General features: G+C 45.7%; 1 protein-coding gene across 1 annotated transcript in view; it reads left to right on the top strand.

Annotated features, from left to right (window-relative positions):
* The window catches only part of pla2g4ab (phospholipase A2, group IVAb (cytosolic, calcium-dependent)), a 32,904-nt gene extending 17,719 nt beyond the window's left edge, over positions 1–15,185 (top strand). Inside the window, exons 12-17 of the mRNA XM_056277453.1 lie at positions 4,435–4,565; positions 4,735–4,840; positions 5,814–5,998; positions 9,205–9,394; positions 12,346–12,503; positions 14,325–15,185. Coding sequence (XP_056133428.1) covers positions 4,435–4,565; positions 4,735–4,840; positions 5,814–5,998; positions 9,205–9,394; positions 12,346–12,503; positions 14,325–14,462 — 908 coding nt within the window. The 3' untranslated portion in view covers positions 14,463–15,185. The remainder of the gene's footprint in view (positions 1–4,434; positions 4,566–4,734; positions 4,841–5,813; positions 5,999–9,204; positions 9,395–12,345; positions 12,504–14,324) is intronic.
* The last annotated feature ends 1,736 nt before the right edge of the window (positions 15,186–16,921 follow it).

Below are 16,921 nucleotides of genomic sequence, written 5' to 3' on the forward strand. Positions count from 1 at the left end.
GTGGAGACCCCCGAGAAACAGGGAACAAGCCGAAAGAAGAAGTTCAATACATACACCGCACTCAACACAGCATCGGCTCAAACTATTCAAAATATGTATACAGAACTATGTATATGCTGACAGAAAATGGTTTAGCTGTCTCTTAATACGATTTCCATTAAAGTCAGCATCAAAATAAAGAGCATCAACTCTCATCTGTGATGACAGCACACTCCTCGTGGATGACTTCACTGATCTAGCTAGTAGCTGTTAAGACACCTGAATACAAACTCAAACATTATGTTCGACCCTTCAAGCTGCAGATTTTATCACTCTTGTTGGACCAGTCTCACATCTTTTGAGAATTTCTTTAGTTGTAAAACACTGGAACATTGTCATCGGTAACAAGAAGAGTGCACTCAGTAGAGTGCAGATCCCCACCGGGCGAATCTCCCCTTCTCCAGTGTTTGGACTTAGGTGAAAAACCACCTGAGGATTTATCAAAGAAGGTTGACTCAGTTCATCTGGATACAACATTTATTGACAGATATGTTTCATCACTCAACTACGTGACCTCTTCAATCTAAACTGACTGCAGGTATCTTCACCCTTATAAACAATACAGGTGCATAACGACTGGAACCAACGACCAGTTTCTTATGCAAATATGGTTGTGACCATTAACTACAGTTTCAGTGGCCATGTGTACTATTCACAGAGGATTAGGGAGTGTTTGCAATCACAGCATTGTAAGATGGTGACAGATGTACTCCTAGCCCCCCCCCCACCCCTGCTGCCTCCTCGGTTCAAAGATGGTCGTTCTCTCTTCATATAGATGGCCTTTGACTCCCCATTCAAACCAGCATTCCTCCCTATCAAGGATGTGCACATCCTCATCCCTGAAAGAGAGGCCACTGGCCTGCAGATGGATGTAGACCGCAGAGTCCTTGCCTGACGTGTTAACTCTTCTGTGTTATGCCATCTTCTTGGCCAGCATCTGTTTAGTCTCTCCAATTCTCTCCCAGTCAAAAGAGGGCTCTGATGTCCTATCCAGGGACACCACCTAGTCATTGGTTCAGATTTGTGGTTGACACCTGGGTTAAAATTAAGATATCAGGATGTACCACATTTCACCAACCACATTAACTCTGGGCAAACACATCAAGTTCACCAGGGAAGATGTGAAAAATCACAGGTTAGCCTTCTTAGACTGTGAAATTGCAGTTGGTGATGGAGGACATTTGATTGTTGATGTTTACCATAAACCAACACATACCGATCAGTACTTAAGGTTTAACTCTCATCATCCACTGGAGCACAAACTAGGAGTCATCAGGACGCTGTACCACCGAGCTGACATCGTCCCCACCAACACAGCGGCCGGGGAAGTGGAAAAATCCTACATTAAACTGGCCTTGGTTAAGTGTGGTTATCCTAGCTGGGCATTTGTCAAAGCCAGGAAGACGTCCAAACAGTCCACCAGCCAATCGAAGAGAGAAGGACAACAGCTGCCTAAGCCTAAACCAGTGGTGATTCTGTATGTGGCAGGAGTGTCGGAAAAGCCGAGACGTGTATTTTCCAAACATCGCGTCTCAGTTGCTTTCAAACCCCCAAAACCCGCTGCGCCTTGGGGCGTCCGGATAGCGTAGTTGTCTATTCTGTTGCCTACTAACACTGGGATCCTGGTTCGAATCCCTGTGTTATCTCCGGCTTGGTCGGGCGTCCCTACAGACACAATTGGCTGTGTCTGCGGGTGGGAAGCCGGATGTGGGTATGTATCCTGTTCTCTGCACTAGCACCTCCTCTGGTTGGTCGGGGCACCTGTTCGGGGGAACTGGGGGGAATAGCGTGATCCTCCCATGTGCTATGTCCCCCTGGCGAAATTCCACACTGTCAGGTGAAAAGGAGCGGCTGGCAACTCCACATGTATCAGAGGAGGCATGTGGTAGTCTGCAGCCCTCCCTGGCCCGGCAGAGGGGGTGGAGCAGCGACTGGGACAGCTCAGAAGAGTGGGATAATTGGACGGGTACAATTGGGGAGAAAGATGGGGGGGGGGGGGGGGAAACAGAAAAAAACATGCTGTGCCAGAAGTTGGTCCACCCCGAGGATCAGGTTCCTCGGCACAGAGCAATATAGTATATGCTGTTAAGTGCCAGGAGGATTGCCGTGACTTATACATTGTGGAAACTAAACAGACGCTGGCCAAGAGGATGGCACAACACAGGAGAGCTAACGCGTCAGGCCAGGACTCCACAATCTACACCCATCTACAGGCCCGTGGCCACTCTATCAAGGATGAGGATGTGCACGTTCTTGATAGGGAAGAATGCTGGTTTGAATGGGGAGTCATCTGTGTGGGGTCCGTGGTGGTGTAGCGGTCTAAGCAAAGGCTTTGTGTCGATGCAGTTGCCCACTGGGGACTGGGGTTCGCGCCCCGGTCTCGTCAGATCCGACTATGGCCGGACTCGATGAAGCAGCAATAATTGGCAACGTTGACTTCGGGAGGGGGGGCGGAGTCGGCTTGTGTTCGTCACATGAATGTGTGTGTCGGTAAAAGCAGTGGTTCGGCCTGGAGTCGCCTTGTCACGGAAGTGGCGAGGCGTCTCCTTCGAGACTGCTGCCCGGAGAGATGCAGTTGGAGAACAAATGCAGTACGAAGGTGGGTGTTTGAACTAAAATAGGGGTCGATTGGCCACTAAATTGGGAGGAAAAAAAGGGAAAAATCAGAAATAAATTTAGAAAAATAAAAAAAAGAGGTCATCTGTGTGAAGAGAGAACGACCATCCCTGAACCGGGGGGTGGGCTAAGAGTGCATCAGTTGCCATCTTACAATGCTGTGATTGCAAACATTTCCAAATCCTCTGAATAGTACACATGGCCATTGACACTCTAGTTAATGCTCACGCCCATATTTGCATATGAAACCGATCGTTGGTTTCGGTCGTTATGCCACGGTATTGTTTATAAGGGTGGGGATACCTGCAGTCAGCTGAGACTGGAGATGTCACTTAGTTGAGTGATGAAACGTCTCTCTCAGTAAACGTCGTACCCAGATGAACTGATTCAACCTTTGATTCTCTTACACAGCAGATGATGTAGTGCTCAGTCGCGGTGTAAAACAGGTTTTTCAAAGGTTTTGAATCACCGCAACCACGTGAGGTCCTTGATCATACAGTCATAACTGTGCACAAATATTGTCAGGCTGACAGGCCCAGTAGCTGCAGACAGATACACACACGTGACCAAATGCAATACCCATTCCATGCTACCTCCTGGTGGAGATGATGATGTTTACGCAATATATTGTGTAAACGCAATGTGATTACAACAGTGTAGTAACATATAGTGTGTTACCTCCAAAACACTGAAAGTATGTGTATGAATTCCAATGATTTTTACATTTTTTTAGAGTTGTTGTTTTATCAGGCAGCCTTCGCATTAGCTAAAGCAGTGGTTCTCAATCAGGTCCTCAGGGCTCCTCAGTAATGCAGATTTTCTATTCTGCCAACTGCTTGGGAAGGCATCCGCAAGTACTAATGTACCTCAAAAAATGCACATCCTTGAAAATTAATCTGCGATAGTAATTTGTTGTGTCTGTGGAACTGACACAAACTTGGAAGGTTCTCCGCACGCCGCTTTGGCCAGCGTTTCTTGAATGATGACCAGTTTCTACATGAGTAATAAGAATAACAGCAAATCACTGGGAGAGTGCAAAGAGGTAACAAAGCAGACTTGAGTTTTTTCTGTAGCTGTGATAAATGCACAGCCTTGCAGACTAAAAAAAACCCCCTCATATTTCAGATATTCCATTGCCTGCCAACACAGGGATCGCCGGTTTGAATCCCTGTGTTACCTCTGGCTTGGTTGGGCGTCCCTACAGACACAACTGGCCGTGTCTGCGGGTGGGAAGCCGGACGTGGGTATGTGTCCTGGTTGCTGCACTAGCGCCTCCTCTGGTCGGTCGGGGCGCCTGTTCAGGGGGGAGGGGGAACTGGGTGCATAGCGTGATCCTCCCACGTGCTACGTCCCCCTGGCGAAACTCCTCACTGTCAGGTGAAAAGAAGCGGCTGTTGACTCCACATGTATTGGAGGAGGCACGTGGTAGTCGGCAGCCCTCCCTGGATCGGCAGAGGGGGCGGAGCAGTGACTGGGGCAGCTTGGAAGAGTGGAGTAATTGGCCGGATACAGTTGGGGAGAAAAAGAGGGAAAATTCCAAATAATAAAAAAGAATGACTGAGATTTCTTAGAGTCAAATTAATTCAGAGGGCATTGGTGCACCCAAACAACTTTTCAGTGTAGTGACTTCCTCACAACAAGACATTTTACACATTTACCAAGCAGAAGGATCTCCCATCTATCTATTTCACATGGCTCACCCTGCTAACACACACTTGGCTCCATGTGACGAAATTTGTGTGATTTTAGTTTCATCCTGTGTTCACTTTTTATCTCCAGGTGGCAGAGAGAACCCGGAGGCGGAGGACGAATACTACCGCCATGCTCAGGCCAGCTGGGTTCAGCGAATGTTCACCTCCCTCTTCAGTGACTCCGCCTTGTTTAACACGCGAGAGGGCCGGGCGGGGAAGGTGCCTCATGATATAATATAATATAACAATAATATAATGTAATTTTCTTATCAACTATGAAGGTATATATATATATATATAATGGGTTTTCACAATAGAGATCCCCTTTTGTAACATTCAGATTTACATCAGATTTCTTCTTATTTTCCATCTTCCATCTCAACCCCAGGTGCATAATTTCATGTTGGGTTTGAACCTGAACTCCAACACGCCCTTCTCTCCTTTCGGGGACCTAAAGTGCCAGGTAGCAGAAGACGAGGTGGATGCCGTTACAGGTAGGAATGGCGGTGAAAACAATTAATGTCTTTTCTCAAGCATAAATAATTCACACATTTTTCTGAGGTATCTGAAAGGGATGTATCCCAATGAATGAAAAATGGGTAGTAAGGAATAGTATAATATACTTTTTGCAGTATTGTTTTTTGTTAACGTATTTACTGTTAACTTATTTCCAGATGTTTAAAAGTACTGTCTCGCTGGCCTAGTTTACAGATAGTAAGAATAACCATCATTTCATTTTATACATGCAGTCAAACACAGCTGAATGACTAAATGACAGTTAGTAACTTAAAATTAGTAACCGTTGTTAAAAAATGGTCATCTGGCGTCCGGGTAGCGTAGCGGTCCATTCCGTTACCTACCAACACAGGGATCTCCAGATCGAATCCCCGTGTTACCTCCGACTCGGTCGGGCGTCCCTACAGACACAATTTGTCGTTTCTGAAGGTGGGAAGCAGGATGTGGGTATGTGTCCTGGTCGCTGCGCTAGTGCCTCCTCTGGTCGGTCAGGGTGTCTGTTCGGGGGGGGGCTGGGGGGAATAGTGTGATCCCATGTGCTACATCCTCCTGGTGAAACTCCTCACTGTCAGGTGAAAAGAAGCGGCTGGCGACTCCACATGTATCGGAGGAGACGTGTGGTAGTCTGCAACCCTCCCCGGAGCAGCAGAGGGGGTGGAGCAGACACTGAAATGGCTCAGAAGAGTGGGGAAACTGGCCAAGTACAATTGGGGAGAAAAGGGGGGGGGGCGATAATGTGAGCAGAAACAGAATTACAGTTGAAGGAATTCAAGGTTCGGTGGTAATTGACTTGTCCTCACACATGTGGAGAGAGTTCAGCTGAAAACTAAAAACACACAATCTAAAAAAAACATGTCTTTTTAAATGGACATGGATAAGATGTGGTCATAGACAAAACAAATTTCCTGTGAAATTTCCCATCCATTTTCTCGTGATCTGTAATTTCCTCAGACCCAGAGGAGTTCGATCGCATCTACGAGCCCCTAGATGTGAAGAGTAAGAAGATCCACGTGGTGGACAGTGGTCTGACCTATAATCTTCCATACCCCCTCATCCTGCGGCCGCAGCGTGGTGTCGACCTCATCATCTCATTTGACTTTTCTGCACGACCCAGTGACTCCAGTCCTCCCTTCAAGGTCAGCAGTACTATCACTGTGATATTGTCATGAGGCCATTTTGACGGTCCATCATAACAAGAAAATATAGTGTATTGGACGTTGACATAGTAAGACAGAGGATTTTGCAGCGGCTCAACAGAGCTAAAATTAGCTTGGGGGCAGAGAAAGATATATTTTGCGAATTATCTTACTAATGAGGATCAAAACGTTAATTAAATAAAAAAATTAAAAAAACGCCAAATCTTTAATGTCTTGCAACAGCATAGTACATTTTTAGATGCACTCACAAAGATTTGTGAAGGGGTTGTAGTCTCATCCGAATCCACGCAGAGGGTCGTGAGACTAAATATCAATTTGTGAGTGAGTGAGTTAGAAACTAGAGTCATGGGGGTGTCTGGGTAGTGTAGTGTAGCGGTCTATTCTGTTGCCTACTAACATGGCGATCGCCTCTTCGAATCCCCGTGTTTCCTCCGGCTGGTTCAGGCGCCCCTACAGACACAATTCACCGTTCTCCTTATTCAGTGCGCCCGCAATGCATCATGGTACAAGGTGTATAGCAGTGTTTCTCAACCCAGTCCTCAAGGAACCCCTATCCTGCATATTTTCTTTGCAACCCTGAATAGGTACCTGTTTGTAGTTATTCAACCAATCAGCAATGAATTTTGTCAGATGTTGCACACCTTGCATAATTAAGTGCTGCGAGATGACTGGTCGAGTAAGTACAAGCAGGGCTACCTATGCAGGGTTACAATGAAAATCTGCAGGATAGGGGTTCCTTGAGGACTGGGTTGAGAAACACTGGTGTATAGGATGCGTGCCAGTACTGTCATCAGCTGGTATGTTATGGATCCTGCCAGTTTCAAGCGATTCTTCAATGCTATCTTCAAACGATCCTGAGTCTAGTTTTTTTTTTTCAAAACTCCAGCAAGGACTCGGGATCCACTTGAACGTCATTTTTGCGAAGAATCGAAGGAAACCAAGAATGACTCTGTGGTTGCAAATCGAGATGGGCCTAAAAATGTTGCTGGTGGTTACACTTGCTGTGTTCCAGGGTGCATGAATAATCTGAAGAAGAACAAGGAGTTAAATTTTTATCACATCCCAAGTGATATTCATAAGGAAAAAAAATCGAATTAAGAAAGAGGTGGTTGAATTTAATCAGTAGAAAGGACTTTGTTCCCAACGACAACCATCGAATTTGTTCAGCACATTTTCCTGGAGGGAAAAAGACGTATCTAAACAATTTACTGCTGATTGTACCGAAGGCAGCTAGACCTACGATTCCTACTCTCAGGACAACAGTGAAACCGAGAAACAGAGTTCAGAACTGCAGCAGTAGTTCCCCAGCTACCAGTATATCTGATAACGTACAACAGGAGGAGTGAGAAAATATGGGTCCAGTGCAAGCATTACAAAGACAGATCGAAGAACTGAAAACAAGCATGCGTTGGAAGTGGGAGCTGCAACCGGTGTGATATCTCAGCCAAGAGGCGAGGTCAAGACCTCGAACGAACATGTCTTCAGTTCATCATTTTCTGTTGAGAACTATAAGCATGACACATTTTTATACAGGACTTGCAGATTATGAGACTTTCAAAATACCGTTTGACTCCTCTTGGACCCGCTGTTGATAAGCTAATTTATCACCACTCAAACGCCAACGTGGAAAGGTTAACTGAAGAGTCGTGCAAGCGTGGACCAAAACGTTTCTCAACTCCTGATCAAGAGTTTTTCCTTATATTGGCAAGATTGCGATGTGGAATGTGAGAGGACGATATTGCAAGCAGGACAGGAATTTCTGTAAGTCACTTCTCACGCATCTTCACAACCTGGATTGACTTCCTTCACGCAAGATTTCGATCCTTTCCAATATGGCCGTCCAGAGAGACTGTTGACAAAACCACGCCCATATTTTTCGGAGAGACATGCCTATCAACTAGGGCTATGCCACAGAAATATTTATTGAAATGCCAAGTTCTTTGAGATCGCAAAGTGAAAGCTACTCAAATTACAAGCGTCACAATACAGCTAGGGGACTTGCAGGGAATTGCACCATCAGGAGCTCAGACCTGTGTGCTGGCTGTTGCAGTGACAAGGCTATAACAAAACATTCTGGAATCTTCTGTAACAAAACCTATGGAATCTTGCAGCTTCTTGCAGGGGGTGATTCCATTATGGCAGGCAAGGGCTTCACAATAGAGGATGATTTACCACCAGTGACATGTCTCAACATTCCACCCTTCCTGAGAGATAATGCACCCCTCACCACTGAAGAAGAGACAGAGACACGACCTATAGCCTTTGTAAGGGTGCATGCTGAGAGAGCTATCAGCAGGATAAAAACATTTCGTATTTTGAAAACTTTTTCCTGTTTCTATGGCATCTGATTTAAATAAAATTTGGGTCGTCTGCTCTTATCTTACAAATTTATGGCCACCTTTGATAGCTGACCAATAGGGTAAAAATATAGACAGCAAAATTAAGTTGATTTAATTGTAAAACCTTCTATGATTCTGTTTTTTTTTTTTGTTGTTGTTGCTCAGAATACTTTGTTTAGAGCCTTCAGCTTGGAAATTGGTCTTTTGTTTAGATTTTGACACACCTTAAACCCGGTCTCAACGTAACATAACATAACAGCCGATGACAGTATTGAACGCGTGTTTGTTTACAATCTGGCGCGCGTCCTGTACACCTTGTACCACAATGCATTGCGGGCACGCTGAATAAGGAAAACGGTGAATTGGCCGTGTCCGTGGGTGGGAAGCCGGATGTGGGTATGCGTTCTGGTCGCTGCACTAACGCCATCTCTGGTCGGTCGGGGCGCCTATTCAGAGGGGAGGAGGAACTGGGGGAGGGGGGGAATAGCGTGATCCTCCCACGTGCTACGTCCCCCTGGCGAAACTCCTCACTGTCAGGTGAAAAGAAGCGGCTGGTGACTCCACATGTATCAGAAGAGGCACATGGTAGTCTGCAGCCCTCCCCGGATCGGCAGAGGTGTGGAGCACGGCTCGGAAGAGCAGGGTAATTGGCCAAGTACAACTGGGGTGAGAAAGGGGGGAAAATCCTGCAAAAAAAAAAGAAAGAAACTAGAGTCATGAGTCACTTGGCATCTAAAATGGTACCACAGCGTATAATTCCCATAATGACAGGGGACTTAAAGAGTAACCAAGGGGTTCGAATGGGGCATTCAAATGGGTTTTCCTCTTTGAAAATATGCACTGTAGGAGCTTCTCCTGGCAGAGAAGTGGGCACGGATGAACAAGCTTCCCTTCCCCAAGATAGACCCCAGGGTCTTCGACCGCGAGGGCCTGAAAGAGTGCTACGTCTTCAAACCAAAAAAGGGGGAAAGGAATTGCCCCACGGTCATCCACTTTGTTCTCGTCAACATCAACTTCAGAAAATTCAAAGCACCGGGTAAGTGCCTGCATGTGTGTAGGTCATTGTTTGTGACAAGGAAAATATGCCAGGGCTATTTTGAGAATTATAACAAAGTCCTCTCACCACCATGGCATATGAGACATCTCTTCCCTGACGTGGGACATTCCACTATATTTGGTTAATGGTGGTCAGTTTCAGTATTTTACGTATCATCAAAAGATGGGCCCCTCTTTCAAGTGATCTATATATAAATTCTACCCTTAAGGTCACTGTTATTCTTTCTAGTGTGTGTGTGTGTGTTGTTTTTTTTTTGCAAATACATGCCCTACAGTGTACACGTACTGTGTTCTGTGTTAAGTGTTTTATGAGCTGCTTCGGGGGAGTATCAGCCCTGAAGGAGCCGGCATCCGGCCAGGTGTCCGGGGGAATCTCTCATGCCAGTGGGAATGCTCTGTGTGTAAACACCCCATAGATCATTAGCCGTAGACAGATAGACTCAGACAGCCTTAGGCTCCCCTCTACACAGTGAAAATGAGGTACATTCTGGCCCTTCTCATGCAGCAAGTCAACCACCCACATACTGCTTCATCTGTTTATGGGTGCTGCATAAGATTTCTTTTTTTTCCACGGTAACCAAAATGACGTCCATAAGACTGATACCCAAAAATGGATTTCTGTTTCAGCAAAGATTCTCTCTGTTCATGTGTGGCGTTGATGTACGGTTCATTCTAAAGAAGAGGAAAAGGATGGTTGAGGCTGTGTGGAAGTTCAGAGCAAAGGTGGCAAGATGAACAGAGTGGATTAAAAATAGACATCAGTAAAACCGTCTCTTTTGTTAAAAACTCAAAACCAATTCCATTGCCTACCAACATGGGGATTGCCGGTTCAAATCCCCGTGTTACCTCCAGCTTGGTCGGGCGTCCCTACAGAAACAATTGGCCGTGTTTGCGGGTGGGAAGCCGGATGTGGGTATGTGTCCTGGTCGCTGCACTAATACCTCCTCTGGTTGGTTGGGGCATCTATTTGGGGGGGGGGACTGGGGGGAATAGTGTGATCCCATGCGCTACATCCCCCTGGTTAAACTCCTCACTGTCAGGTGAAAAGAAGTGGTTGGCGACTCCGCATGTATCGGAGGAGGCATGTGGTAGTCTGCAGCCCTCCCCGGATCGGCAGAGCGGGTGGAAGAGATTTTGGGGTTTCTCTACAGGCATCAAGTGGTCGTCTCAAGTGGAGAGGCGTGTTTGGTACATTTGTAACATGGAATTATGTTGAATTTGATTCCACAGTTACTGTCTCAGTGGACTTCACACAATGAAAAACAGGTACTACAGTAAATGACAATGGATGACATGTAGACCCTAGATTTTGGTAAGGAAAAAGTCCACAGGGGGAAAAAAAAGGAAATAAACCTCAGGTAGAGCGTCAGAATGAGAGATCCCCCCCCCCTCAGAACCAACAGATGTGAAACAGGTGCCTGAGTGAGCAAGGTGTACAGTGCAAAAACAGATTTAGAAATGAAACTTTAAGAAAGCATTTAATGACTATAATTTACAATGAGAGATTCTCATTGACATGAGAGAAAACAGCTGAAGGAGTTGCCACATACCACTTCTAAAATCGTAGGGATCAGTCTCCCTTCAGCTGCAGCTGCCGGCTGACTCCTCTCACCCTGCCTCGCATCCTGGAAACTATTGGTAGATGGGAGCGGCATGCTCCGTCATCTGGCAAAAGACTGATCAGTGTCCAGTGGTGCACCTCTTGTCTTTTCAACAGCTCCTACCCCTTTCAGACACCTGAACTCTCCAAGCAAGGAGGTTGCCTAGCAACAAATGACAAAGCACAAGCACTTATTAGCTTTAACGGGACGCACCCTGTCCTTTCTGTTTTTCATCTGTATGCACTGGCACTGCAATACTGAGATCTTATTTTAATCTTTTTAATCTATTAATCTTTAAAAAAAATCCTCTGTGTTGCACTGATATGGCAGTAAAGTGTTGAATCTTGAATCGTAACACAATCTTAAACATCTTAAACAATGCAGAAAGGAAACGTGAACACCCCCCCCCTTACCCCACCCTAAACCTTGTCACTGAACGGCACTGTACCGTGCAGCATGCAGCAGCATGCAGCATCACAGTGTTTACAGAGCCCTGGAAATAAAGCATAGCGATCCCATACACATCTCTAACACACACAGACAGACAGAGTGAGAGAGAGGGATGGAGAGGAGACTGTTAAGTCTGTCTGGTATAAATATATTGTTGCGATGCACAGTCTGCACCAGCAACCAGGCCATATAACACACAGTACTTAATTAAATGTTAACATTTTGATTCAAATCTTTTCTTCTTTATTTTTTCTTTTTATATATATATATATATATATATATATATATATTTATCTTTTCTTTTAATATATCTTATATATAGTTTCTTTTCTTTTTATATATCTTGTATATATCTTTTTTACATGGTGATGCTGGTCACGTGGGTCCTGGGCTGTTCCAGTGGCGTCTGGACACTGCTTGGCGTCCTCCTCATCATATTCTTCATATATTTTATAATTCCAGTATAATTCTGTTTATCCTCTTTCAATGTTGTATTGTGTAAATTGTGTGCACACAACATCCATCGCGCGGTGTCCGTCCTGGGAGAGAGACCCCTCCTCTGTTGCTCTCCCTGAGGTTCCTTCCTGTTTTTCTCCCTGTTAAAGGTTTTTTTTTAGGGAGTTGTTCCTTATCAGATGAGAGGGTCTAAGGACAGGATGTTGTGTTGTTGTAAAGCCCACAAATGTATAATTTGTGATATTGGGCTATACAAATAAAATTGACTTGACTTGACTTGACTTATCTACTAATGATTTTTTTTTAAACACTGCAAATGTTTGGACTTTCCAGTTTTCGGTCTCTGCCCTGCACCTCAACGAGTCTTTTTTAAAAAAAATGTATTTCTTAACTGTCTGCCTGTTCTCCATTGCCTTTTTTTAAGGAGTCCCCAGGGAGACGGAGAAAGAGAAGGAGTCGGCAGACTTTGACATATTTGACGACCCCGAGACGCCATACTCCACCTTTAACTTCCAGTATTCGAACCAGGCTTACACACAGCTGCATGACCTAATGGAGTTCAACACGCTCAACAACCTGGAGGTCAGTTCACTCCCGGTACTTCAGTATGGCGTGTCTTGCATTGTCTCGCATTGGCTTGCATTGTCTCGCGTTGTCTTGCAGGTAAATGGAGGGGATATGATTTGCCACAAGATAATGGCTGACATCAACTGTCAGCAGAGGATTGTTGCATTGTTTTAGTGTATTCTGAGTCAGTGCTATGTGATATAAAACACACTAATACACATGTAACACACAAACATAGACACACACACACACACACACACACACACACACAGACGATCCAAACTTCGTCCTATAGTATCCATTAATTCAGTCGTTTCAGTCCTTTTAATCTTCCACTCATTTGTGAACTACTCAAGTCATTAGCCTTGTATTTTTGCTCTGGTGGGAAGTGACAGTCATCCTTTGGAATACTTTTTTTTCCCCTCACACACGGGCTGAGACCAGCTGTTGTGTAATATCAAAACCCAGAATCCGACTATAACTGGGTTACACACAGGAGTTGACTCGTGTAGATGTGTCACTCAGCGAGGGCCGAGTATGTGATGGGTCAGGCTGACTTTCACTCACTGTCAGCGTCCTGTTCCTGCTGAGTAACTTCCTACATGTGATGCACCTTGTGTAATATCAGAGAGAAGTCAAGTTCATTCAGAGTGTGTCAATGCCAGATTTCCCCCAGGTAACTTCATACACTTTGCAAAGAGCGGCTGCAGATCTGTAAGTGTTGTTTGAAGCCCGCGGTGCATCGCCGATGGACGCGGGCTCAGGTAGGCAGCACTGTGCTACGTAAAGCCCATTTGTCAACCAAAACAGCCGCTGATTCTGAAGTAAAATTCAGGAACCTAAACGTCAATTCAGTGACCTAGCGGTAATGTATGCAAAACCCACCCCAGTTACATCAGAGTTTTTTGAGTTAGCGAACACTAATTGGGTCCCCCCCCCCCCCCCCCCGTAGCATGCAACTTTAAACAAATGTGTGTAGGCCGATTTCTCTATCTGTGCATCAGCTGTGTTTCAATCAAGATTGCTTTTCTGGTCAATCCCTTAATTATATTTATTAAAATTGTGTGGGATTAATTTGTTTTTCCTCTACCTACTTGAAGAGTGTCGTTCCGAAACGTGGTACATTGAAAAGAAAAACCTACCACTGTCTCTGGGCTTATGAGTCATAAAAGTAAAGCATGTTGTGAAGGTAGGGGACATTAATGGAAGCTGTTAAATCACAGCTGATTTTTAAACCTCTCCTTTACAATAAGAGTAACAGTTTTAGAATTTTTGGTAATTCAATTACTACACTTTTTGAAATAATTGTTGGAGGGTGTCCGGGTAGCGTAGCGTAGCGGTCTATTCCGTTGCCTACCAACACAGGGATCGCCGGTTCGAATCCCCGTGTTGCCTCCAGCTTGGTCAGGCGTCCCTACAGACACAATTGGCCGTGTCTGCGGGTGGGAAGCCGGATGTGGGTATGTGTCCTGGTCGCTGCACTAGTTCCTCCTGTGGTCGGTCGGGACGCCTGTTCGGGGACGGGGGAATAGCGTGATCCTTCCACACGCTTCATCCCCCTGGCGAAACTCCTCGCCGTCAGGTGAAAAGAAGCGGCTGGTGACACCACATGTATTGGAGGAGGCTTGTGGTAGTCTGCAGCCCTCCCCAGATCAGCAGAGGGGGTGGTGGAGCAGCAACCGGGACGGCTCGGAAGAGTGGGGTAATTGACCGGATACAATTGGGGAGAAAAAAATGGGGGTGGGAGAATTGCTGGAGAATGTCAGCAAGCAGATTTTACCCCAGTGGGTATCCAGAACGGCATTTTTGAATCTAACCTCATTTTTGTACCTGCAGGTGATCAAAGATGCCATCAAGGAGAGCATCGTGTACAGGAAGGAGACTCCTTCCCGCTGCTCCGTGTCGCTCTCCCTCGGTGAGATCAACAACAAGAAGTTCCTCAAGAGGGAGGCACGGGCAAAAAATCGGAAGTGATGGCGGCAAATTTTCGAGACTGATTAAAACAGAAGAATTTGGTTAGGCGAAGCTGAGTGATTTTCTTAGATTTTCTTTTTGGAAAATGTTATCACTTTTTTAATGTGAAACAGGAGCAGCAGGTCTGATACAAAGAACCAGCTGAGCGTTTTTGCAAAAAAAAAATCCTAAACTTGATAAGGAATTTTAAATCTCTCACAGGTTAATTTTCCACCTGTTGTTTTTTTTTAAATTATTATTATTCGATCCCCCCGCTGGATTGCTTGTCCAAACACGTAATCTTGCTTGAGAACATGGAAGTGAAGCTCCTTAACCATGGATTTGGATTTGTGTGATGGCAACTCTTAAACACGCCAAGCGCACCCCTTCTGGATACCTCAAACATCTCGGTGATGTTTACCCAGCTCTACAGGGAGCACACCCTGTTCCCCTGCCTGCGGGGCGTGTCTCACGTGGAAGCCACCATTTTGAAAAACAAAACAAGACTGGATACCATGGAAACGGCCCCGCTCATTCATGCTCTCTCGGTGCCACGGTGTGGTTCGTTACTCTCCGTCGGGCTCAAAGTGTGTTTGTTTTCCTGACCGTGTTATTTCAGGCTTCCTCTTAGACGCCCGTTGTTTTTGTCAAGTCATTTCCCCCCCGTCCATTAGCCAGCTACTGTAGATGCCCTCCCTTCCACATCTACTTGACCCCCTTTCTCTCTCTTTCACGGGCCAGTTTACCCGAGGCGGGGTTACAGTGAAGGATGGGGTCCGGGTGGGGCGGGGATTGGGATGGGGGGGGTTGGGTAGTGAGACCAAGATGTTATCACTGCATCCATTTGTCATTTTAATGGCGGGCCTTGGTGGCATCGCTCGGTGGAATTTTACACACTACACCTACACCTGCAGGGTCGGGAGGCCTGGAATGTGACACACTACACCTATACCTGCAGGGGCCCGCGCACCGCACAGATAGCGCAGGAATTTCACACAGGCACACTGCTGACCCTTCCAGCTCGCAGCTGAGAAAAGTGGGTTTTGAGGTCTTCGGGTGGTGGTCTGCGGTGTCCCAATTGTGCATGGTGGCCATTAAGAGCTGTTTATTCATTTTTTTTCTTTTTAAAAAAAAACCCTTTCCCTTTTCTGTCATTTATGTTTAAGAGGAATCATGTGATGCGTTGTGTAAAACTGACATGAGGTCATCCTCCAAGCTGTGTGCAGCAAACAAGCAATACTTGTCTCATGAAGACATTTGTGGAAGCACGTATATGGTTTATTGTGTGGCTATAGTTTGATGATGCTATAAGTTTTGTTTTTATAGATGTAGAATACGTACATATTGAACACTGTATTAGATATGTAAAGTAGTACTGTAGTTTTAATGTATGTATGTATGTATGTATGTATTTTTTGTTTTTAGTTTTGGGTCAATAAGTTACATTTTTAAGTCATCTATGACATTACAAACACGCAAGTTCTCTGTTAAATAAAGGCAAACCAAAAGGACCAAGTTGTGCACATTGAGTCACCATTATTCTGTTTGTTTCTTTGCTTAAAATTACAATCCAGGGGCGTCCGGGTAGCGTGGTGGTCTATTCCTTTGCCTACCAACACGGGGATCGCCGGTTCGAATCCCCTGTTACCTCCGGCTTGGTCGGGCGTCCATACAGACACAACTGGCCGTTTCTGCGGGTGGGAGGCCGGATTTGGGTGTGTCCTGGTCGCTGCACCAGCGCCTCCTCAGGTCGGTCGGTGTGCCTGTTCGGAGGGGAGGGGAGGGGATGGGGGGGTAGCGTGATCCTCCCACGCGCTATGTCCCCTCTGGTGAAACTCCTCACTGTCAGGTGAAAAGAAGCGGCTGGCGACTCCGCATGTCTGCAGTCCTCCCCGGATCGGCAGAGCGGGTGGAGCAGCGGAAAATAGGGTAATTAATTGGCCAATAACATTTAGGGAAAAAAGGGGGGGGGTTACAATCCAGAAGATTCACATGCAAAAAAACCCCAATTTATTTGTTATGTTTCGTTGCTTGGCTTGTTTAAGACCGCAAATAGCTAAATGGTGAATGCATGTTGTTTATTTCTTTTATTTTTATTGTTCCTGTTAGGTCGGACTTCCTTGGAAAAAACGAGACGTTGCACGGCAAAAGAATTACGCATCTGGCAGGGAATCTGAAGAGGATGCACAGTTGTTGTGTATACCAAGGAGGCATGCGGGACAACTCGGTGGAGGAGTTTCACCAACAGATAGTAGAGTAAGAGGGAAACTCAGGCCCACCTAATTCTCGTTTGTTTGGCGGTAGGGAAGGCAGTGACGTAACAACAATAGCAACTCTGTCTCGTTGGGAAAAGCTCCCCGTGGAATTTGGGTTGCACAAACAAACACCGTTGCAATTAATTTCCGAAGGTGTCAGTAAATTAAACAAAAACAATGATCCTCATGACTGTACTGTAACTAATAAATCACACCACTGACAGT

This window comes from Lampris incognitus, chromosome 3, assembly GCF_029633865.1.
Source record: "Lampris incognitus isolate fLamInc1 chromosome 3, fLamInc1.hap2, whole genome shotgun sequence".
In the NCBI taxonomy this organism is placed as follows: domain Eukaryota; kingdom Metazoa; phylum Chordata; class Actinopteri; order Lampriformes; family Lampridae; genus Lampris; species Lampris incognitus.